This window comes from Rhinolophus sinicus, linkage group LG01 (assembly GCF_036562045.2).
Source record: "Rhinolophus sinicus isolate RSC01 linkage group LG01, ASM3656204v1, whole genome shotgun sequence".
Classification (NCBI taxonomy): domain Eukaryota; kingdom Metazoa; phylum Chordata; class Mammalia; order Chiroptera; family Rhinolophidae; genus Rhinolophus; species Rhinolophus sinicus.
Window position 1 is genome coordinate 85,857,779 of NC_133751.1, and position 26,777 is coordinate 85,884,555.

At 36.8% G+C, this 26,777-nt stretch overlaps 1 protein-coding gene across 1 annotated transcript; it reads right to left on the reverse strand.

The window, feature by feature from the left end:
- Positions 1-15,659: 15,659 nt before the first annotated feature.
- On the reverse strand, positions 15,660-22,545 carry LG01H3orf38 (linkage group 01 C3orf38 homolog). Its single transcript, XM_019745433.2, has 3 exons — positions 22,013-22,545; positions 19,266-19,507; positions 15,660-17,659 (listed from the first exon to the last, which is right to left on the reverse strand). The coding sequence occupies exons 1-3, from the start codon at positions 22,137-22,139 to the stop codon at positions 17,093-17,095; spliced, it is 936 nt and encodes a 311-aa protein (XP_019600992.1). The 5' UTR covers positions 22,140-22,545; the 3' UTR covers positions 15,660-17,092.
- Between the last annotated feature and the right edge of the window lie 4,232 nt (positions 22,546-26,777).

The window sequence follows — 26,777 nt, forward strand, 5'->3', positions numbered from 1 at the left end:
TTTTTTTTTCATTTTTCAAAATGTATTGAAATGATGTCATGCTACACATCTTATCCTATAACTTAAGGATCGATGGGGAAGGGGTGTTTGCTCAACATTTAGTCTCGCTGATACATGTAAACCCAACTCATTTATTTTTACTAATACAGAGTATTCCATCATCATAATATGTAATAATTTCATCCATTCTCTGTGTTGATAGACATTTGAATTGCTTCCACTGTTTTATTAATATTACAAACAATATTGCTAAAATCACTTCGTTGTACCTATATTCCAGAGGTTTTTCTGAGTTTATATTACTAGAAGTTAAATAAGTGAGTTGTAAGATTTGTTCCAATATTTACTCCCAGCATTGTTCCCTATGCTCCATATACTCGCTCAAACTTGGTATTTTCAGGGGGTTTTAATTTTTGCTAAATTGAGAATTGTTTCTTATTGTGGTTTTAATTTGTACTCTCCAGATTATATATAAACTTCAAGAAATTTATTAATCACTTGTTTTTCTTCTACAAATTCTTATTTATCTATTTTACCAATTTTTCAATTGAATTGCCTTATACATATTTTAAGATATTTTAAAAATTCTGGATGTATAGCCTTTATCACTCTTATACTTTCAAATATCTTGATCAACTTTGGTCTATGTAGATTTTTTATATTTTCATTGGATGAACAGAATTTTAAAAATAATACTATGATAGCTAATATTATCTAATTATGCTTCACACAAATTAAAGAATTTTATGCAAATGTAGTCCATTTAACCATCTTCCCCATCTTGTTTGGACTATTTTGTCTTGTATAAAAAATACTCCATTATCTCATGGTCATATGTGTTCTTTATTTTCCCCTAAGAGATGGAAAGTTTTGCTTTTCTTATTTACTTCATTAAACCATGTGGAAGTGATTCCTATAGGAGTTGGAGTGGTAATTTGTTTCCATATGGATCATCAGTGGTACTGAAAAAAAAAAAAAAATTATCAAGTCTGATCCTTATTTTTTTAAACTGACAATTTAATCCATTTACATTTACATAGCTACTGGTATATTTACACTTATTGCTAATGTTTTATTTAGTGCTTTCTAATTGTCCTTTCTTCATGAATTTTACCCTCATTTTCTATAAACTACATGTTTCCCTTCATTTACTTCCTAAAGATTGTAAATTCAATTTATTTTAGTGGTCACCCTTAAAATTGTAACATGCATAATTACATAAATTCTAGTCAATTTTCTATCCGCCTCCTAATGGATTGTAATGTCTTTTTGGCCATATTTCCAGAAAAGAAACTCTAAACTGTATTTGCTACTTCTTTTATAGCTTGTACCTTAAACTTCCTAATTGTGGTTATTTAGTATCTTATGGTTTATACATAGTATTACATAGTATCTCATAGATTGTAAATTCCTTTAAAATACATATATATCCTCCTCATTTTTTCTCCCCCATAGTGCCTTTAAAAAATACTTGCATAAAGAAAATGTCCAGAATACATTTGCTGTTGAAGACTCAAGGCTGGCTGTCCTAAAATCTCCTGGAGGACACCAAACCTGGGATGAGCCAAGCGTTGGGTGATACAAAAATAAAATAAATGTAATAGATTAGGTTGCTATATTTACTTAGAGTAAAACAACAACAAAAAGAAAGGTAGCACAGCAGGACATCATGGATTTCAAGGGAATAAAAGTTTCAGGAAAACTTGCCAAGTCAGCCAAAAGATCTAGTAAGATTTTTTAAATTTCTAAACACATTTGAAATTTACAGTTACAATAATCAGTGATGACCTTATTGAGAGGAATTTTCAGTAGAATAGTTTGAGCAGAAGCCAAATTGCCGTAGGTTAAGAAGTAAACGGGAGATAAGGAAGAAAAGGAAACAAATGTAGAGTAATTTACAGAGGTTTATTAGGTGTGACAGGAAAGAAATAAGAAGGTAGAATTGAGACTATCTAATGATAGCTTTATTTTCAGATGTTGAGTACACTTTTCAGTTCAGTAACCAGCATCTTTTGTGGAGCTTTTTGATCATGAAAGATAATTTGAAGTTATTTATACACACATATTGTATCTTGCTTACTCACTGGTACCATAGAAGCAAGATTCATTCATGCCTTTTCATACTCCATATACTAACAGAGTACCTTATACACAGACAGTACTCAGTATGAATTTGACGAGGGAATAAAAGTCTCCTCACAATGTCTCATCCTGAACGATGCCTAAACTCAGTATTTTATATGTTTTGCCAGTTATGAGTCAAGTCAGTTCCTTCGGTTTCTGATCTGAGACTACTGTGAGGGAAAACTTCCTTCAACCCTTTGAGTAATACAGAAGTGAAAAATGCATGTATCATTTCTGAATTATGTTTCTACTTACTATGTCTTCCAGGCTGAGTAAATGACTTTCCAGGAGTAAAAGTGGGTAGCAAATGTAACAGACACTGAAATGATTCCTGGGCCTATAGAGGTGGCAACCTTGTCAACCCAGGAGGATTTTACCATCCCACAATTATTTATCCATCCCAGTGAAATTCAGGAACTAGAATAATTGAGTTTTGCTATACCAATAAAAGTATAGAAATTCTTTTAAATTCTCATTTGCATGGTAAAAGTCATGTGACGTGAGCCCCTAGACCTCAGTATCACCAGAGGACTAAGAAATACAAGTTTTGGGGGGGCTGAAGGTGTTACACCGTGCCCTCCAGATAATCTAAATGCACACTAAAATTAGAGGACCACTACTCTGATGGATGAAATGGGTTTAAGTTACAAAGTGGAAGATTTCCACTCAATATAAAACTGTGGGTTTTTTAATGAAATATATACATTTTCTTTCAGTTACTTCTAGTAATATTTTTTTTAAATAAATTCATTAAGAAAATTTTTAAACAGAAAACTACAAAGCATAATGATCCCTATTTACAGCTGACAACCATAATTTTTTTCAATAATTATTAAGTCTATTTTCCCTTTTTAAATTTGGTTAGATGTAACATGAATATCATTTTGTTAGAAAAATCTTTCCTCCATTAAAAAAAAAAAATGTTGACATATTTAAGGGTAATACAACATGTCTGGGATTTTCCTTAAAAAAGAAAGAACTTTTAACAACTATAGTTGCCCCCACATTAAATGAGCTATCTAGGAGATAGTGTACTACCTCTTATTGAATATGCGCTAAGAAATTTGAGTGATTATCTGTAAGAAATGCTGTTGAAGGAATTTCTGCATTACTTTTTAGGGAGGAATAGATAATCTCTAAGATCTCTCCAAACTCTAAGCCATATAATTAATATGATGAAATATATTATGTATATTAAATGGGATTTTAATTAGAGATTTTTAAATTAGTAAGATAAATTTCTCACTGAAATCACTAGTAGAAAAATATAAATAAATACCTACTCATATGTAAATGTTAGACATTTCATTATCTAAGAAATCTATTTATATAATTATATTAGAAATAGTTTTCAAATTATTAAATCAAATCTTACATATAATCACAATAATCACCACTGAGGATTTACTGCCAAACAATCATCTCCCAATATCAGAGGCACTACATAAATATATCTACATTGCAAACTGTTGAAGGATATATTCCACATTCCTGGAACACAGTAAACTACATAGTCAGAATATAAAATAAACGTTATTGAATAATTGACCATATTTGCAAATACTGCCTTTCTGGTTCAAGGGCATTGCTCCCTTTGAAGAATATAGCAAGGAGATTGTATTTCCCATAAAGCACAGTCGTCACCTAGACCTGAGATATGGTTGGATTTTTACCTCGTTCCAATGCCAATTGATTAGGAATGGTGCCTAGAACAATATACTCAAGAATGTGCGACCTCCTTTGAGCTCAGTGGGAAAAGAGAAGATTGATGATTGGTGTCCGCTATGGTTAGGTGGCGAAGGAGAAAGCAGGGGGTTGGAATTATGTATTTGCTGACCTTATTGCAGACCACTAAACCTTTACATTCTACAAATCTTTGACCCCCACCCCCACCCCCGCACTTGCACCATCTTGACAAGCTGCAAAATTTCTATTCTTTCATGTGAAATTGTTAGCCATTCTTCCAGAATACATCCTCTTCCAGGAAAGTAATGGTTAGGTTATGACGAACAAAAATCACTTTTTTTTCCAGATTTGCATAAGACAGCGTGGCATTCCAGAACGTCCTTTCAGCAGATAGCCATCATCCATCATGAGTATAAAATTAATGAAGAGGGAATGTAAGGTCAACCCAGAAAACATTAATTTGGAAAAGTGAAACCAAAAAGATGTGGATAGTAACGGGGCCCACGTGTGCCAAAAAAATAAATTAATGCTGATTCAGTATTCCTCCCGGTCTGGGTCCAGTAGTGTCCCCTGCCTCGTCCTGAATAGTGATCAACATTCCCCTTGGTGTAGCCATCAGCACAGCGTCTGCCCATCACTCCCCCTCGCTCCCCCCGCCCTGCCCCCACCCTTGCACAGCCAGCTCCCTGCACAAGCAGACATGACTCACCTCATCACATCCTAACTCCTCCTTGTGGGGGGCCTGTCAGTGAAAAGGGACCACGAGAAGTCTGGTTCAGGAAGACACGCACTTCACAGAAAGGTTTACCATGGTGCTTCTGTAAATAATACGCTCTCCTACTGCTCTTAATTTCTTATTTTATTTACGAAAATTCTACTTATACACAATTCCCGGGAACTTACATATTGATAGAAATCAGGCAATGAGGCAATTCTTCTATAATTGTGAAAGCAAGGCCAACACTTTCCGAGTTAATGTTGAACTTGTCCCTCGAGGCCAATGAAGATTTTTGTACTTAGGTTAATATATTTTTTTGTAAATGTCCCATTGGGCCTCTGTTATGAATTGTACTCTCTTAACCTTCTTGCTCAGTCTAACTTGCGGACTTCGCTTTCTCTGCAGCCGCCTCCAGTAGAAGCTATTTTGTCTGCCGTGCTCCTCGGATCAGTCGGCAGGCGTGTGACCGTTCTTCCTCACTCCTTCCTGAAAATGCTCAGTTCTGAATCTCATCAGACTATGAATCTCATCAGTCTGAATGCCATCAGACTATGCCAAACCACCCCGTCCTCAGTGCAATCATCTACAGATCCTAGGTCACTCCCCTCCTTTAAGGATTTTAAATCCTGGCCCCGTTTCTTTCTCTGACGTTGTTCCTGTGGTTTCACAGATGGTCACGCCAATAACCAGTAACTACACCTTTCCTTGTCCTGCTCTGCTCCGGTGGTCCCGCCCTCCCGCCCCCTCTGCTATGGACTGAGTTGTGTGCCCCCAAATATCATGTGCTGAAGCCCTGCCCCTAATATGATGGTATTTGGAGATGGGGCACCTGGGAGGTAATCAGGTTTGGATGAGGTCGTGAGGGTGGGGCCCCAGGATGGGATTAGTGAGTGCCCTCATAAGAAGGCACCAGAAAGCTTGCTTTCTGTCTCCGTGCACATGCGCCACCTCTGTCGCAAACTACCTCATTTCTCTTCTCCCTTTTAGATCACAACTCTTGTAAAGTGTCTACTACTTGCATTCTCTCGAACTCATACAATTTAAGTTTCTACCCTCTGTCACTACATTGAAGTGGCCCTAGTCAAGGCCACCCAAAGACTTAAGTTACTCACTCCTTCCTCCTTGAAACACTTTCCTCAAGGGGCTTCTAGGACACCACCTTTCTTTGGTTTTCTTTGTATCTAACTGGCCACTGTTTCTCTATTTCCCTTACTGACTCTTCATTTCCCTGACCTCTTAACACTGGACCAGAACTCAGTCTCAGACTTCTTCAGTACTGGAGTTTATACCTTGATGGCCTCAGCCAGCATCTTGGCACTAAGTAACATTGTTGTGCTAATGATTTCCAAATGTATACCTTTGATTGGAGTGTGTTCTCCAAACACATGCTTTAGGCTTTCTTGACAGTTTCAGATACTGCTTAAGAAAATCCAGAGGTATCAGTTCATTGTCAATTGCAAACAATATTTCCACTTAGATATCTAATCAACATCTCCAATTAGCATATTTTAAAAAATACTCCTGGTCTTTCTCCACATCACTCTTACCCCAACTCTGTTCCTCCTGCAGCTTCCTCCATCTTAGTTCACTGCAAGTCCATCCTCCAGGCGCTCAGGCCAGAAACTGAAGTCATCATGGAGTCTTCTCTGTCTTGGAATCAGGAAATTCTGTCCACTCCCCCTTCAAACAATATCTTGAGTCTCACTAGTTCTCCCAATCTCCACCGCTACCATCCTGATCTAAGCTACAACTATGATCTCTCATCTGGTTTACTGCAAACAACTTCCTAACTGGTCTTACTGCTTCTACCCACCCGTTGCCCTTACTCATTCTCATCCCAAGGATACTTTTCAAAAATCAGATCACACTACTTCTCTGTTCAAAACGCACCAATGGCTTAACATGGTACTTAGGGTATAAACCAAAGTTCTTATGATGACCTGTAAGGCTATGAGGCTTTGTGCACCTTGCTATTTCTAATTTTCTGCTACTTCACCTCTTACTCACTGATTCATTCTGGCCATCGGTGTCCTTGATGTTCCTCAGATCTGCTAACCATGCTCTGACTCAAGGCTTTTGTACTTGCTGTTCCCTCTTCCTGGATAGCCACGATGCACTCCCACAACGCTTCCAACCCTGCTTAAATTTTGCCTGCTCAGGGAAGTTTTCCCTCACTGTTCTATATACAAAATAACTTCTCCTTCACAACATAACCCTCTTGCCTGCTCTTTTTCTCCCCAATAGCATGTATCACCATCTAATCTGTTTCTTTCTTTTCTTGCCCTGCTAGGAGGTAAGCTCCATGAGGACTGGAATTTTTTTCTCTTCCGTTCACTGCTCTTTCATTTACCACCAAGGATAGTGCTTAGAACATAGCAAGCACAGAATAAATTCTTAGTGAATAAATGATCGAATAGATGAGTAAGTTAACAATGCTCTCAAGAAGGGGTTTTTCACATTTCCAATAGCATCTTATTATGTACAAGGTTCTGTATAACAGATTTTGATCAAATCATGTTTATTAACCCTGGAATAAAATCCAGATTAAAAGATCTTTAAAGTCATGTTGGTATTAACTATTAATAAATATTAGTTAATGTTTTGTATCTGTTCTGTTCATTCCCAAATCACCACTGAGCCCAACATACATTCCTCATATTCATACACTGCTGGAATCTGCTGACTTGCTTCTCTACCCCACTTACTACTACTGTTTCTATCTAATCTACTCTACATCCCCCTGCCAAATTAAGCTTTCTAAAGAGCACTATGAATATCACACCCCGGCTTATAAAATTGCTGAGGCATCTCAGCGCCTATTAACATGAAGTCTCACGCTGGCCCTAACCCACATCTACTCCACCGACTCACGCTGCACTCGCTCCACGGAGCCTTCGTGGGCATCACTGATTCTGCCTGTAAAGTTGCTTCTTTCCATCAGACACAGGCAAACTTTTTCTGTTAAAGATCAAGGAGTAACACATATTTTAGGCTTTGCATGCCATGACAATCTCAGTCCCAACGACTCGACTCAACTCTGCCCTGGGGAGCAAAACACAGCCCAACAATCAATGGATGAGCGTAGATGAGGTCCAGTAAAATTTGAATTTCACATAATTTTCAGCTGTTACCAAATATTATTTTGTTTTTAACCATGTAAAAATATTAAAACCATCCTTAGCTTGAGGTGTTACACAAAAGACAGATGCTGGGCATGCTGGGCAGGCTTTGACTCTTGGGCCCTAGTCTGCCCTAGTCTTCTTCGTGGCTAAGTTCTGCTCTGTTTATAGTTCCGTCTACTCTGCAAATGCTTCCAGATTGGTAGTATAACTGTGCTGTCCTCTTCCTATGAATTTTCTTCTGTTTATGTAAAAATATTTACCATATTCTATACTGCTGTGTAAACCCAGTGCCCAGCACAGCCTCATGTCAATACTACTGTTTGCTATTTGCTCTTGACAAAGATAATGTGGATGTTGGTCACATCACATTAAACCTTGCCACACAAAATATATAGATCATTTTTTTAATTTTAAAGAGACTTCCTCACCACCCACACACTATTTTTACATTTCTGCATTGGATTTTTTTTTTTTTTCTAACTCCATTATATCCATTGAGTGTGATGCCAAGTTTTAGCACCAAAAAGTCATTGAATCAATGGAGCAACTTATCATCAGTAGAATCTTACATTCAGACAAATACAGGGCACTTTCTCATCAGAAAAGAAAAAATTTCTCCTGGAAATTTTTCTTTTAATTTCCAGCCTATGCTATAATGCCCACAGCTTCCTAGATCTAGGAATATGCTTTTGATATGAAATATTCTGTAGATTATTCAGATCTTGTCCTAATTTGTTTTGGAAAATATTACCACATATCTAAAGCATCAATGAAAGTGGTTTTCCTCCCAAACATTATCTATCTGAATCAATGAACTAAGGCCAATTTAAGTAATATAAAGTCCTGCTCTCCAAACTTGTTTGCTTGCATATCCCGTAACATAATGTTTGCAAACTTCACCCCTCACAAATTTTGAACTGACAGCTAAAATATTTCATTACATTATTAAATAGTTGAAAAGGAGTAATTTCCATTTTTTGAAATAAAAGTATTGTCTTTAAAATGCATCCAAAAACCTCATTGAATTATATACTCACAGTGTGTTATATTTTACTCCCAAGACTTATTGATCATGGTGCATTTCAATGCAGGAAAAATATCATTGTAGTTTCCCTACAATGTTGTACTAAAATTATTTTCTGGAGTTATTATAATTTTTAGTATTATATAATTGATCAAAACAACATAACTACTTCACACATTTTACTGGAAATCCATAATTTAATAAGATGGGTTTATGGTTTGTATAAGTCAGAGCTGGTCATCAATTCTATTCTTTTTTTTTATATACAATGCTTACATTAGTAAGTAGAGAGGAATGAAATTGTCACCTAATACTTTGAACATATTCCTAAGTAAGATTTGTACATTTTGGCGTACATAAACTTTACATCAAAAGGAAAAAAATCAGATAGTAATTTATTGCCAAGATTTATTTTCAGTGAGTGATCAGATGAAAACTTAATTTTTTTCTTTAATTTTGCTGAAACCAAATAAGTAATTGTTGAGCCCACATAATTTTAAAGGAAGCCACCTGACTTGACATACTTTATTGTTAAACAATCATTGTAGTGATTTTGTTTCACTACACCACCACCAGTAATTCAAAATCCTCTGTTCAGAACCCAGAAGTTTTGCTATCACAGAGTAATGCCCGATAGTGAGGCTCAGGAGGGTGAGAAGTAGGTCTTCAAATGGTAATTGCAAAAGGATGAAAAAAGAAATGACATAGTGCCTAGACCACAGGCATAGTCTAGGTAGTTTAGGGAAATGGAGGGAGACTGAGCATATAAGAAAATTAATTGCCTAAAAAGTCTTTATACCAGCTTAAATTTTCAGCAAGTCTTCAGGTACCCTCAGAATTAAGGGTTTTCTAGTTCGAAGTCCACTACTAAAGCCAATTCTATGGTAGACATAGAACGCTGAGAAAAGTCTTGGCCAGCAGATGTCACTAAAATCCCACATTCTACTTGAAGAGGGAATTGCAAGATTCTTTCCTTCAAAATAATCTGCAACAGGATTGGGGTCCTAAACAAGAGGATAACGTCTCCTTGATTTTAATTTTAAAAGAAAAAATGTGATGGGTAAGAAAGCATGATGAAGAAAGGCAAGGAATGAGTTGGAGTTTTTGCTTGTTTGCTTGTCTTGTTCATTTGTTGCTTTTAGTTTTATATCCCACATATGAGTGAAATCATATGGTTCTCGACTTTCTCTGTCTGACTTATTTCACTTAGCATGATAAACTCATAGACACAGACAACAGTTTAGTGGTTACCAGAGGGTAAGGGGGGAGAGGGGTGGTAGAAGAGGGTAAAGGAGATCAAACGTATGGTGATGGAAGGAGAACTGACTCTGGGTGGTGAACACACAATGTAATATACAGATGATGTTTTATAGAATCGTACACTTAAAACCTATATAATTTAATTAACCAATGTCAACCCAATAAATTTAATTAATTTTTTTAAATTAAAAAAATAAAAGGCAAGGTAGTTTTGCAATATTACCTCATGCTATTTGGGCCTTTACAATTTTTTTTTGTAGCAAAATGCAGTCCACTAAACATGTTTAAATAGAATTAAAATTTAATAAAACAGGTATTCTAAAATGGAACAATTTGTAAACATAAACATTTTATTAGAATCCTCAGAAAATTAGAACACTTTGTGGATAAAAATAAACCTATCCATTAAAGCAAATGTACCTTAGAAAATGCAATGTACTTCTTTATTCATCTACATAGTTCTATGCAGCCCCTAAAAACTTTTATAATTCAAGTTCACTTAGTCTTGAAAAAAATCAGCTATTGCTTATTCAAGAGTGGTGTACATTGAGGCCAGCCTGGTGGCTCAGGTGGTTGGCGCTCCATGCTCCTAACCCGAAGGCTGCCGGTTAGATTCCCACATGGGCCAGTGGGCTCTCAACCACAAGGTTGCTAGTTTGACTCCTCGACTCCCTTGGGTGGGCTCCGCCCCCTGCAACTAAGATTGAACACGGCACCTTAAGCTGAGCTGCTGCTGAGCTCCAGGATGGCTCAGTTGGTTGGAGCACGTCCTCTCAACCACAAGGTTGCCATTCGACTCCCGCAAGGGATGGTGGGCTGTGCCCCCTGCAACTAGCAACGGCTACTGGACCTGGTGCTGAGCTGCACCCTCCACAACTAAGACTGAAAGGACAACTTGACTTGGAAAAAGTCCTGGAAGTACACACTGTTCCCCAATAAAGTCTTGTTCCCCTAAAAAAAAAAGAGTGGTGTATATTTATAGTGCTCACTATACTTTACGTATCTTGAGAACCTGCTTAATGGCGTGCTACGTTTAGGAGAGGTAAAAGTTAAACTCACCACTATGCAAAGTGGGGATGTGCAAGTCTGAAAGCTTCAAAAATACCAGCCTTACAAAGACTAGCCTATAAAATGAAGATCGTAGCAAGTCATTTGAATATAGGTATAAAAATGACATATTTATGCACTTACTAATTACAATAATGAATAAAAGCATTATTTTGGCTAGGAAGTAATAAAGAATATTAAAGTCATTTGATGAAACTCTCTCCTTCCTCCAATATACTGTGCATAAACGTGTCCTTGCTTTACATACTTCTAAAATACTGTCCATTGATAAATGGCATGTCATTAGTAATTGTTACTCATAGAATATGAAGAAAACAGTTTAAAAAACATTTTTTTCACTCCAGTACTGAAAATGTTTCAAACTAAATTTTATTTGGGAAAGTAAAAGGACAGTGACGTGATCGCTGCCAAATTGCCAAAAATAGTAGGATTATGAAAGGACAGAAAATAAGGGCATTGAATGCTTGCTAAAAGAAAATGCAGGTGATGCTTTCCGTTAAATTGTGTGAAAAGATGATTACTGCTTAAAAAAAAAAGTTCGGTCAGCATAAGCTTTTAGTGTACAACTTGTTGAACCTAAGAATGATATATAAGCAGTTTTTCCCACCACAATTCTGTTCTACATTACTATGTACATATAGAAAGAGGAAGCTGGTCATTGCTCTGATGTTCTAAGAATAGACATGTGATTTACAGAACTCATTTTTCTTATCGATCCAAATATATTCTTTTTTTAGTCATATACTTTCTCTCACAATAATCTTATCTAGAATCATTAAAATAAAAATCTACCTGCAGATGTTAAATGGATTTCCAACCTGTCTTGCATTTAGCTCAGGAAAGTATTCTTTCATATTAAGTTTTGGACGTAATTTTTAGTAAGTCCCCAAACATTTCATGTTTCTTCAGTAAGCCAAGAAAATAAGATTGGAAAAGGGGCAGGGGAATGAAGCTCTGCAGAACTGAGCCATTTGCACAGGAGTCATGTAGTCTTAAAATAATCTATTTCCTTGCCATTACAATTCATATTATGGACCTGGAGGGATGTCTCTTCAAGACAATGGAGAGAGTGGTAGATATGCCACTTGAGCAAGGCACCTAAAATCAAGGAAAAGCCCCTTAATGATATTAACAATGTAGGTTTCTGTAAAGAGTCTAATTACAGCAGCAGCTGAAATAGAAAACAATACTCTATAGATATGCTACATCCAGATGTGGCAAGGAATTGAACGTGTGAAACAGACATTCTGAGGCTGAAAGCACACTGGTGCCATTAACAGGAAGGGGACTAGAGATTGTGCTGTGACAGTGAGTTCAATAAATTTAATATAAATTGTTATTTATATTTTTATATTACCTAATTACCATTATTTTTCCTAAGTAATATTGCCATACATGAACATTCTTTATCTTTTTTCCAAGCGGTTTTAAATCACTCAAGGAGCAACTTAAGAGGTATAATTACAAGAGGATACAGTATGCATTAACACTCCCTCTATATTTACATAAACAATACAGAGTAAAGGCATCTTTGCTTTGGAAATAAGTGCCAGCAAATGATGACTTTCATATTGAAGACAATTAGTCAAAAAGGATTCATCAAAAACCTACTACATATAAGAGGCAATATAGTATAGTAGTCAGAGCTCTCAGGCTTTCATACTGGGTTTAAATCCAGGTTCTACCATTGGCTCTGAAAACTGGGAAATTACTCAATCCTGTTTTCTGGTAAAAGAAGGATAATGATTTCTACCTCATTCAGCTGCCCACAGGACTGGGCGCACACGACATGCATAGAAAAGTAATTGGCAAATGAAAACACCCAAATTATAGCGATTATATATCCTGTGCAAGGCACAGGGGGAAAGATTGTGAAATAAGTAAGAATGACCAGTTCTAGGAATTTACCATCTATGTAGGCAGGCAAAAGTAACTTACATGTAACAATTTGAGAACAATTAAGTGTTCATACTAACCATTATTATAGTAAAAGATGAGAGAGGAAAAAGATTATGTAATGCAAACTTAGCAACTAAGTGCTTCAAAAAAAAAAGGTTTTCTAAGTAGTTAAAAATTTTTTGTTCAGAAAACATCAGATAGGACAAGTTAACACAATTTGGTAGCGGGTAGCAAGGGATTCCTTCAATCCTTAAATTCACTAATTCAAATGTGACTAATTTCATACTTGAGATTAAGGGTGTCTAAAAACTGAAGATGAAAACTGCTAACCAAAGAACCCTCACACTAAGCGACTCACTAAAAAGGCAAATTAAATTTGGCAGTACTGAGAACAGAAATTACGAGGTACGAAATTCTAGGACAATGATTCTAACAAGTAATTCTGGAGTTTCTGGTTTAATATTTTGAGACATATTATGACTCACAGTAAATATTACATTCAATTTTAATATTGTTTTACTAAACGACTGTTGGAAAGGTTCAAACTAGAAAAAAATGAAGCTAAAAATTTAGTGCGCTCTGCTACAATTCTGAAATATTTTCCTTCCAACTCTAAATAAAGTGGTCTATCAAAATACTGTATCTGCACTGATAAAATCTGACTTAGCTAGAACCACATAACTATTTAAAATAATTAAATGCTTTTTATTGTTCTAACCACATAAGAAAACATTACTGAATCCATCTACCAAAGGCCCAAAGTACTTATCACCGTCAGCTATCTAAACACAGACATCGAGATTTGAATTTAACATAAATTTAGGTCAATCACCTTTTAATGGATTTTTTTATCTTGCACTTGATTCAGTGACTTACAAATTGTAGATGCTCTATGAATATATGCCAAAAGAGAACAAAGATCCAGAAAGTCTTATTTCCCAGCACTGCCGCTGTGCTGCTTTCCAACTGGCTATATAAAAAAGATTATGAATAATGTTGGGGTGGGAGACGAGAGAGGAAGTGGTGTACAAGCAGATCACATTCCTTCAGAGGAAATATTCATATTTTTAAAATCCTTCATAGAATTAGCAATATCCAATCACTTTAAATAAACATCTTCTTAGGATAGTTTTTGTAAAGGTCCTGAGAATATAATTTTGAAAAGATAGCTTTTCACATTTTTATCACTTTCTCCCAAGCATGTTCATTATTCACTAAATTTATCTTGTCAAAATAAAACCAATTTTTGTTTCACTTGACAGTATTTCAGTAGGCTGTCTTAACATCTGACATCTTTTGGAAAAACAAAATTCACAAGTCAACAACTATCATAAACAGATTTTTCTAGTGATCATTCATTCATAAGGTTTATCACTCTGGCTTAGAGACTCTGAAAAAGGCACAGGCATACTCTCATTTTTCAAAAGGTCGATGACTTCCCTCCTCCCCACCACACACATACACAATTCAAATTAAGAACCAGTGAATAAAAGGGCATCTAAATTTGAGCAAATAGACAGTAAGAAAAATGTTAAGGTATGATTTTCATTCATTTTTATGATCTACTTAGCCATAAGCCATTTGTTAAAACACCATGTTTCTAATTAGCTTTTAAAAAAATTAAACCACTATTCTTTAAATCCTTTTCTGGTGCTATCACAATTTACCAGGACTCGGTAACCAGCATTAAATTGATACCATTCTGAAAACGAGGAACATTTTCCTGACTTGTACTTGCCATTTGCAAGGTGATATAATAGAGATGGCTTTTTTCTATTTGGTATTGTTAGTAAGACACACAAAATGTTTCTTGGCATTCTAGGTACTAATAAAACATCCCGATATAACTATTAATATTTTTGTATACCGTTATTAAGCTACAGCAAATCAACCTACAGTAAATAAAACCAAGGTGCCCCCATGGTTTGACCACCCAATTACTATGAATTATGTGTGTAGAATTCTTTACCACTTGCATCCATAGAATTTCCAAATACAACCTGAATGTAATGAAGCAGAGACCTAAGGCTGGGGTGGGGTCTCTGCCTCTTGCTAATATAAACAGAGCAGTGGGTAGTAGTGAAAGCAGAGTTCAATCTGCACCATACTTCTGGACCTTCTCAGAGGCCTGACCAAGCTTTAAGCTTTGTGAACAAATTTCAATTCCTCCAGGTCTTCTTTCTCCAAATAGGGAAATCTACACTTCCCCTATAATAGTTTCTAGGTAGTCCTATGGCCCTCCTACTATATGCCACTCTGTCCTCGGGCTTCTGAAACTCACTAAATTTTAAAGGAAAAGTTAAAAATTTCCCCAAATCTGAGTTAGTATGGGGCCTAAAAGTTTCCATGTATCCACAGATAAAACTCAAAACAGACGATATGATAAAAAAAATAAATAAATAAACCACCACTGATGAGAAGCACCAAAGACAAAAATCTAGACACAGGAGTCTTTTATAAAAATATAAGCTTCTTTTGCTCATTCTTTCATCCATTTGGTTAAACACCAGGACTTATGGTGTGCCCATCTGCGGAGACTCACAGGAAATAAAACATAGCTCCAATACAGTCTGTAAGATTTCAAGTTGTTAAGGGTGATTAAAAGAACATACATGGATTTCAGTTTTACTTGAACATCACATGAATTCAAAAATTCAATATTGAAAAAAACTAAAGGCAATTTCTGCCCATCCTGAGTATCTGTAGCAGTATTTCTGCAGTATTTGACATGAACAGCACAAAGAAAACAACTGGAAAGTTCTTCATTTATCCTGTACTCAGGATCTATTTATTGGTTACATGTTATAATACTTCCAAATTAAGAAAATGTGACTTTAAATCTAAACAATACACTATTCTTATAGCAGACAAAAGGGATTTCCCTCCTTTATTAAGTTTTTATTTTTGGATATATCAATTTGTACTCCTCATAAGATGCATGGTATTAAACAAAAAGGAAGAGTTTTTTCCTCCTATTTCCAAAATTTTCAGTCATCCTAGACGATCGATCATGAGCAGTGTTAAAGGCAAACAGTTAACGTGTACAATACATCATCACATTTCCCAGCTGAATTTTCTTCCAACCAGGATCAGCAAGTAGCTGCTGGGTGATAAGGAATTTGAACTTTAAAGCAACTATGTAATTAAGCTGGTAACTTAACTTCGTAACTCAAATCTAGTAAAACAAATTAGAGGTGAAAAAAACCTTAATAATTTTAATTTATGATGTGGGAGTACATACATATGTATGTACATATGTATGCTCACATTATAAATTTGTGTTGTTACTTTTTCCTTTTTGGTCACCTCCTCCAAGATAAAGCAAGAGGGAAAACAATAATTCAATAAAAAGTTAGGAACTGGGCACAACTTTTTAAAAAATTTCAACAGTATGTTTCATTGTATGTTACAATAAATGCTCTATAAAACTGTTAGCTGAAGCCTTAGATAAGAATAAGGTCTGTTTTGAGAACAGCACTTATCATTGCCCAAAATAGTTCAGAAAATATTGCAGATTATACGATATTTAGCTTGGACTACAGCAGATAACTTTGAAAAATGTTCCTCAAATTTTAAAAAGGGAAAGTAATTTTTTATCTACCTGCTAAATTATTGCACTTTTTGCATTACGAATGTCATCCAAGTTTTCTAAGAATTTTGAGTTTAAATATCTCTAAAATATGCATTTTGAAAACAATACTGTCATGAGATACATTTGCAAAATTATCCAGATTTAGATGAAAATGAGAACCTTGATAAGGGGAAACCTTGAACACTATTTCTCCTTCCCCATATGAAAAGTACACACATGAGCAGAATATTTAGAGTAAAATGAACATATTACCTGGTTTCTAAGGCACACTGTTTATAATATCTAAAGTGGGATTTATTTGATGAACTGCATTAAGCCGTTAGAACATTAGCTGTAACTCAGGTAGAAAGAGGCAAGTATTCACATAATATCTTAGTCTATAGTCAAGAAAGATATTTCAACTAAAAGGTGTCAATCCTTGCATTTGAAATCACTTAGACATTACTGATAACGTATATGAACGAGATTCTGTAGAGACTGACGTACAGTGCTCAGTGCTTTAGAGTTTTACTTAAACTCAGTTCTCTTTTGTTCAACAATGCCTCATTTCCACTACATAAAGCTTGGTCCCAGATCTATTATCCATGGCCTGCCTTACATTACGTCATACTTTTGGTACCACTTAAAGTGATTATACTATAAAAGGCCTCCAGATCACTTTGTTCAAACGTAATAGCTGGTTTCATTAATGTTCCAGGAGCAAGAGAAGCCTCTCCAATAATTCTCAAGTTGATAAATTTGATTTTCCAAGTATTTTCCACAAAAGGGCAGCGGATGAGTCCAAAAATTTGTTCAAAAATGCCCAAACAAGTGTCCCCTCGGTGGACAGTTCCAGCAACTCCAACCATAACCAGACCATGGGGAGAAGATGCACATTTCAGTCCACGGGAATCGAGGTTGGGATTGAGAAAAAGATATTCTTCTTTCACTAGTGACAGCAGACGAAGGCTCACAATTTCTGCTCCATGGTAGTCTATCACCTTTTGTTCAGACGTGTTGTAATAAAACCTAAGCTTGACATCATGCCAGAAGTGCTGTGGCCCCCATTCATCTTGAGGTGGTCCCAGAAAAGGATTCTGAGAATTAAGAAGTTCAAAGAACCAGTGACAGAATTCTTCTCCTAACTGACGAAAATCAACTTTCTCAGCTTTTTTATCTTCTTTCTCCTGCTGATTAAGATAAAAAATACAAAACAAAAACCAAAGTTAATTCTTATATCTATTTTTCTATCTAGCCAGTTTCAGAGCTAAGTTTTAATGCACTGCTTATAAGCAGAAGGGAAATGAACTACGTGTTAACGCACTGAACTCATCATGCATAGTAAATTATTTTTGCAAAAAGGGGGAAAATCATTTTTTAATTCCCTAGCTTAAATATCTAAAAATTCAGCTAAAAAATTAAGGTTTAACAAAGCCTTTTAAAATATCAATGTGAACGAACAGTTAACAACGATTTTTGTAAAGCATTTTCTCCTGATTGTGGCAATGGTGCCACAAGTGTGGAAAAAAAAATGTTAAAACCTTCAAACTCCATGCTTTAAATCGATACATTTTGCAGCACATGCATCATACCACAAGAAGCTGATAATAATCATTTTCATTGTGTTTAAGTAGATACTTCTAATATAATTGAAATAGGTTATTGCCTATGATTGGGATTAATTTTACACTATTATTTGTTTTATTTCCAAGAAAATGTTATTGCAAAAATATACCTGGGAGGCTAGATTTTTATCCATCTATTTATTTCAGAGCATAATACGTGTCTCATTTACATGGTATGGGATCTTATATTTACTGAGCACCCACTATTGAATATACTGGGCACTGTGGTTGGCACTTACGTGCTATTTCCTTCTATCTTCACAAGCCATATGATATAGATATTATCATCATGCCCATTTTATAGAGTAAGAAAACAGGGCTCAGGAAAGTCAAGTTATTGAGCAAGTTCACACCGAGTATATGACAGACCCTAATTTGAAGTCACATCTGTATGATTTCAAAATCAACATTCTTTTCAGTAGTACATTAAGAAAGCCCTTAGAACATTCTTTCCTAATGTAAAGGCAAATAACTCTCACTGTAAAACACATTAATTCAAAGCATGTGCTACATAGTTTAAAAATCTGTCAATGACCTAGAGGTTCATTCAATCAATATTTAAAAATTCACACAATATCTAAAATGTACAGTGGAGATCTAAAGAAATAGGACCAGACAATGTCAGCTGGAGGAAATTACTACAACAGAATTTTTCCTAGATTAAAAAAAAGAAAAAAATCAAATGTAAAAAATATTTAAGTTTCTTTCATGGAATTTTTGTGATTTAATACCAAAGAAAGTTTTCAAAATGACAAAGAAAACTTACGATAGGGCTTACGATAGCATTATTTTAAAGTAGAAAAAATTTACAGAGAACTAGAGGTTAAATTAAAATTAAATTGATCCTGCAGTCTATCCACTGTCTTTAAAAATATATAGTCCTCATTTGGTAAGGGCATAAAAACTTTTTTTCCCTTACAAATCAACAGAATATTTTATATACATTGTTAACGGTCAGAAATTTTGTTTCTTACTGGTTTCTTACTGTTTCTTACTGAAAGTTTGCTTTACTGGTCTTCCTTTAAGATGCAAAACATATGAAGCAAAGCTAAAATCATTAAAAAAAAAATTAAAAAAAATTAACCATGTTACTCCAGATCGAGGATTTTATCTAAAGAGTCAGAAGACAGAACTATGGTTCAAGATATAATTATAAAATCTATTTTACCTGTTGAAAGAGCCTAATGTCCTGAGAGGTCTTAACTGGTTCTGGTGTTTCCTTCAATTTCAGCTGTAATTGTCTTTTCCAGTAATCCTTTGCATGCTGAATAAGACTGTGTTTTTCAGTAGCTGGAGGTATAATAACCCCCTGTGATGCCAAGTATTTAAATATGATATCTCGATGGACTTTTTTACGCCTCAGAAGTTCTTCTACATTTTGACTGTATGCTAATATTGCACGAATGGCATCTAGAAGGAAATTGTCAAGATTAAGAGAATCATGAGTCACTTGTAAATTTGTCTAGGGTCAGCAGAAACTCTATCAAATAATACTTATAAACTCATGTCACGGTATTATTGCTTTTGCATGATTTGGTAATCATTTTTAAAAAAACAGGAAGAGGGTTGTCAGGTTTGGGGTTTTAAAAAATACATTATTTATGGTTCAAATGAACTTCCCTATCTAGTATTCCCTCTTCCTTTCACTTCTCATAAGTTACAGTAAATTTTTTGCATTTTCTTTTAAAGTATGGTTTGTTTTAAGAAAAAATCTGAGCCAGAGAAAAAATTGCTTTCCTCTAATAATGCCAATGGACCTAAACTCAATTACAATCCCTAAAACTGGTAAAATTACAACATTTTAGATGCACAAGGACCTCACCTCTTCACTCTACAGATAATGAAACTTGAGGATACATGAGGTATCAACAATCACACTTTTAAGAAGTGGCAGAATCCAGACTTGTGATTTTTAAATTTAAAAATAAATTACATTAAAAAACAGGCCAAAAATAATTTTTAACATGTGTGAGGTATACAGCATAGTAATATAATGAACTCCCATGTACACACCACGCAGGAAATTACTAATATCACTGAGGACATTAGTAGATAGTATAGACATAGTAAATTACTAATATCTTTGAGACCATCATTTTATCCCCTCCCTACTTAACACTATTCCCTCTCCCCACCCACCTTACAGGCAGCTATTATCCTAAATGTTGCTTGCCATTCCCTTGCTTTTCTTTATAGTTTTACAGCATAACTATATTTCCCTAAACAATATAGGTTAGTATTTTTGAACATTCTACATAAGTTCAACCCATCAATATACAGTTTTCTGTAATCAGCTTTTCACTTAATGCTGTTTCTGAGATTAAGCTATGTGAATATATGTAGCTCTAGTTAATTCATTTTCACTGTTGTACCATAGTTAATATCTATAAATCACAAGATGTCTATCCTTGTTTACAGACTTCTATTGTGTGTCCAACTAAAAACACAATTACTTTCACATATGTCTCCCAGTGCAGAGAGGGTCAAGCAGTATGAGCGTCACCTGGGAACTTGTTAAAAATGTAGACTATCTGGGCCCAACCCAAAACTACTGAATCAGAATCTGCATTTTAACAAGATCCTGAGTGATTCACAAACACATTCAAAATTGAGAAGCTCATGCATAGAATGTGTGTGTAAAAGCAAATTTTCCATTTTAGGAGATAATGTCAAACTTGTCCTCCAAACTGTAAGTTCTAATTTACACTCCTCCAGTAGTTGTCAAAAAGTTGCTTCACTTGACCACCAACACTTGAAGTTTATACATTTAGTTTTTTGCCAATCTGGTAACACAGGAAAGACGACTGATGTGTTTCGGTTTTCATTTCACTGCTTTCTAAAGTAACCTTTTCATGTTTATTACTTTTTTTCCTCTTTGAGAAACGTCTACAAATCATTTGATATTTTTGTACTGGGAAGTTTCTTTTTATTTGCTTTTAGATCCATCATTCTGATCTATTACAATTTTAAATTCATTCACCTCGACTTTAGAGGTGATTAGCATGTAAAATATGTATCAATAAATGCTGAAGAACTACATTAAGTCTAAAACCATTTTCAGTCCAAACGCTTAAGAATTTCTTCTTTTAATGTTCATGGTTCGAAGTTTCAAATGAGAGATTTTCTTAAATGGTAACAATGTATATTTGATTAAGTAGAGAAAGTTTTAAAAAGTAGAATCTTGTGGATAAGTCATATACTAATATAGAGGGCTGGGATTTTCATATTCTAAAGTAAAATTCAGAAGGCCAGGTGATATACAAAATGAAATAAACGTTTAAGCTACTTATTACACTTTTATATGGACTCGTTACATTCAGGCTGAATATTAATCAGCACTTGAAATTTGTTCTACCGAAATGTTTATTTGGCTCTGAAAGTAATTATTCCTATTACACAAAATCATCTCAGTAAAAAAATCTAGGTCCAAAAAAAAAAAATAGATTCGAACTACCTGCTTTTATTACACTAGTTGTTTTACCTAGGAGACTGGTAACAAAATGTTTGCTATCCTCCTCCAAGCTTGATGAAAAATGCCTGAGCAGCAGCTGACACGCCTCAGCTGATTCAAACAAAATGAAAGACACCCTAGTTTCCCGGAAATTAAAAATAACTAACTATTCACGAACTCTGAATCCTCGAGACAAGCATTTGCCTCTAACATTCAATGGAGAAAACCTAGAAGTAGCGCCGTTTGCAGGGCAACCACCTCCTCCCGGAACACGGCGCGGCAGGGCCGCCGGACGCCGCGTCGCGACGGGGGCCGAAATTCCCCAGGGTTCCGCCCCTGCGCGGTCCGGGACAGGTCCGAGGCAAGGCCTCACACCTCCTCCACGCCTCCGCTCCCGCAACTTGGGGGCCAGGTGAGGCCTTGGAGAGGGGCGACCGCCCTTGAGGAGAAGGGTCTATCCTTACCTTGGCGGTCGTCAGGCTGCACCAGGCGGTTGGTGATGGTGTCGCACAGGGCCATGATCTCGTCGTTGTCCAGTAGGCCAAGCAGGTTACGACAGCCCTCTCTCTCTGGGTAGCTAAGCCCCGACATCTCGACCCCTAAGAAGGGGGGAGAGGACGACGCCAATAATGTCGCTCCTTTAGGCCCACGGGGCCGGCGCCTTGGCAACAGGCACCGGAAGTGCCTTTCCCGTTCTTCGCCACTAAAGGGTCTCGGTATTCCAGACCCCTGGGCGGAAGTGGTAGCCAATGAGGCAATCAGGAAACGCGGTGCTCCAACTTGTGGTTCCGGGCTGGCCGGATCGGAGTGGAGTACCCCCGATCTCACTTTAGGGAAGCATCGCGTTTACACCGAGAACACCGACCTTCCCCTAGGGAGCTGGTGGCGGAAAGCGAAACTCCGAACTCCTCAGGAGTTCCTGCGAAGTGCGAAATGGCAGAGCTGCGCAGGTGCGTGGAAAGCGGGCGTCGGCCCCCAGTGTACGACGAGCTCCCATGATGCCGCGGGGCCGGCCAATGGAGGCGTCTCTTCCACGCCCGCCGGCGCGGTCCCCGGGAACGCTTGAAAGTTTTCTGTGGCTACTTCTGAGTCAGGCGCGCTTGTAGTTTGATAGTCTTCAATATATATTACTGTTAAAATAATTTGGTTTTAGCATTGTACTATGGAAAGTTTTTTAAATCACCTATCCTATGCCACGCCGACCCGCTTTCGCCTGACTTAACCTCAAACAACCTGGGATCGGCTGTCGCTTCCTTCCATTCTGGTCCTCGCGGGGTTGGTGTTAAGCGGCGCGGTATCGCGTAGCAATTTAAGGTTGGGGACTGGGTTTTACTCCGCCATCTACTAACGGTGACCGTGGGCAAGCTCTTTAGGCTTTTTGTCCCTCAGTTTTCTATCTGAACTGAATCTAGTAGGGCTACCTACCTCATAGGGTTGTTGGTGAAGGGTGGGGGGCAAGGGTGAAGAACAGTGCCTGGCCCTTAGAGTTCAATAAATATTAGCTATTTTTATTACTAGTAATATGAGAGCAACCCACATTCACGAGAGGGAAACTGTCATGCTTTGCGGGACCAAGTCCGGATTAGGAATCATGCTTAAAACACTTGGCTCTTTCTCCTTCCATTTTTAAGCGTGTTTTACATTTGTTAACATTTAATTAGGGCATTGCCAGTTAGTTGCTGAAATGCACACGTCTACAGATCTGGTGAGCAAATTTAACATTTAAAAAAAATCACAGCTAAATATCAGTCATAAAATATACTGTATATATCGTCTTTAAAACAAGCATTAGAAGCATGGTTAATCTAATTTGCCAGTGGATGTTATTTGTGGGTATTTTACCAAACAGATACCAGTTCTTCATTTTTCATTAAACATTAACGAGTGCCTACCATACTAGGTATTGAAGATTCAGAGGAATGACACAGGCCTTTCTTTAAGGAATTTTTGGGAGTTTGGCAAGAGATGACAAGCTCATAATGCTGGTGTGGGACCACATGGAAGGCATACCCAGCTTTTTCATTCATTCATTCATTCATTCATTCATTCATTCATTCATTCATTCAGAAAATGTACTTATTGAGCACCTAACTACTTGCCAGGCACTGTTTTTTATGTTGGGAACAAATGCAAGTCCTTTGGAGCTTGCATACCAGTGGGAGGGAAAAGACAATAAACATAAACTATATACTATGTCAGGAAATGCTATGGAGAAAAATACATCAAAAAGAGGGTGATGGAGAGGATGTTGCTGTATTATATGGCTGTCAAGGAATGCTTCTCTAGGGGACACTGAAGGAAAGACCTGAAGAAAATGGAAGCATGAACCACAGACGAGTGTCTAGGAGAAGCAACAGTAGAGGTTATGAGGAAGGAACAGAGTGCTTGGCATGTGGTTAGGGAGGCAGGGAGGCTGGAGCAGCTTGTGCAAGGAAGAGACAATGAGCAGTGAGGTGAGAGTTGTAGTCAGGATTGATCCAGAGCAGGGTTCCTCAACCATGGCACGATTGACATTTTGGGCAGGATACTTCTTTGCTGTGGGGCTGTCCTATGCCATTGTAGGATTCCTAACAGCATCCCTGGCCTCTAAGCACTAGATGCCAGTAGCACCTCCTTTCCCCAGTTGTGGATACCAAAAATATCTCCAATTTGCCAAATGTTTCCTGGGTAGCAAAATCACCCCAGTTGAGAACTACTGATATAGAACCACCTGTCCAAAAGTGCTGAGATGATGAAAATGTTCTGTATCTGTGCTGTCCGATACAATAACCACCAGCCACATGAGGCTGTTGAGCTCTTGTAATATGGCTAGTACAACTGAAGAACTTAATTTTAAATTGTATTTGAATTTTAATAGCCACATGTGGCTAGTGGCTACAGTTATTAGATAGTGCAGATCTAGAGCCTGGCAGGCCTTCATAGACTTTTTACCTGTCTTCATTTCCTGTTATTTTTTTCACTGTGTCACTTCAGACTAGTCACAGTGCTGTTTGTTCCTTAAACTTGCCATGTAGGTCCTTGCCTCAGAGCCCTTGCTCTTGCTATTCTGTCTGGTATAGTCTTCCCTCATATACTTGAATGACTCTCTTTCCCTTACTTAATTCAGGTCCATGCTCAATAATCACGTTGTCAAAGAGGACTTCATCATGCTGTTTAAAATGACCTCCAACATTGCCATACTTACACCTTCCCTACCCACTTAATTTTTTCTCTGTAACACTTACACTATAGTTTGTTGCCCTCCAGTAATGTGAGTTCTGTGTGCAGGGGTTTTTATCTGTTTTATTTTTATCTTCTATTACAGATCCTGGCACACATTATGTAATAAATATTTTTTAAATAAATGAATGTGTTGTAAAGCCATTGGGGGATTTTAAACTGAGGAGTGGCATGATCTGACTTGTTTCAAGCAGGAACATTTTTGGCTGCTGGTGTGAAGAACAGACTGGAAGAGGGCGCAAGTAGAGGCAGGGAGCCTAATTAGGAGACTACTACAATAATTCAGGTGAGAGAAGACAGTGGATTGAGTTAGAGTGGAGGACAGGATAACAAGTGAGGAATGACTACAAGGTTTTGGTTTGTGCAAGTGGAGTTACCATTTACGGAGAGGAGGAAGACAGGGAGAAGTAGATTTCAATGAAGAAACCGGGAATTTTCAAGAGAAATTCAGGCTTTCTAGAGAAAGTGGTGATGCCCAAGAAGGATTAAGCAAAAAATAAGGTGTGGGGCAGAAAAAGGGTGAAGAATTACAGGTAAAGGGAGCAGTAGTGAAAAAATGCATGGAAAACAGCATGGGTGTTTTTGGCTGGAGCCAGACAGTAGAGGAGCTGTGATGTGAAGAGAAATTTAATAAAGTTATAACAGTAAGAGCTCAGCACCAGGCCCTTCACAGACTTAATTCTTATAATCTTGCAGTAACAGCTCTCCCTAATGAACAGATGTGGAAGTCTGAGTTCAGTGGGATGCACTGAATTGCTTAAGGCTCCATAAGCATAAAACTGTGATGCTGGAATTTGAATACAACTGATCCCCACACCTCTTTGAACTGTTTCTATTAAATCATGTTCGGGTAGTTTCACTTACTGAATGCTTTTTGAGAAAAAAAGTTTTCCAGATTAGAGTGGTTTAGGGTATTAGATCTTACTATTAAAATATCCATTCACCAAAAAGCAGCCTATTAATAAGGGACTTTTAAAAATTTCCTGGAAACTGCAAGTTTCTAGGAAGGCTCTATGAATTTAAGGGGAAAGAGTTTGCCTCCTAGGGAAATATGAAGAACCTTGGTGCTTTAGATTTGTGGTTTTCAAAGGTTAGCGTGTATCAGAATCAACTGTAGGGCTTGTCAAGAGACAGATTGGTCCTCCACCTGACCAAAATTTAGCATTTCTAACGAGTTCTCAGCTGATGCCAATTTTGCTGCTCTGGGGACCACTCTGTAAGAATCACTGCTGGTAGAAGAGAATGCAACATCAGTCAGCCATGTCTGTGGCCAACTCCATCTTTTGTCTCTGAAATCAGGCAAGTCTGGCTCTCTCAATTTAGATATATTAGATCCACTCATGTTCTGCATTTGTAGGGAAAACTTCATGGCATTATGGTTTTAGAAGAACACATCTGATTTTTCAGTTCCACCTATTTATTAGCTGTGTGACTTCAGTCAGGTTATTGAACCTTTTGGAGCCTTAGTTTCTGAAGAGCAGTGTTCTTACCTGCCGTTGTTTAACAATTAGATTACACATATACAGTAGCTGGTACACAGTAATTTAGTAAACAAGAAGCCATTTCTTCTCTAGTGTGCAGCAGCCATAAACAAGGAATGACTCTCTCTCCCACTGTTTTTATTCCATGTACTGCTGTGTTGCCTCCATTTCAAATCTTGATACATAGCCCAAACTTCTGTTATCAGTGGATTCTTGAAATCAGTATGGATCTTACATTAAATTACGCTATGAGAAGCAACCTAATTTGTTTATCTTGGAAGCGTAGTTAGTAATATTTAATTGCATCCCAGAATGCCTCAGGTTTCAGAAAAGAAAAAATGGAAAGTGTAGATAACCATAATAACTTTATCTAAATACCTCAATACATTTATGTAATAGTCTAAGATCATATGACCATAGATTTGTCTTTCACCGAAGTTTGCAGAAGGCACTATCTCACACTGACCCCATTTACCTGAAATGACTTTAATAACCACCATTCTATTAATGTGCAATTCCTGCATATGGA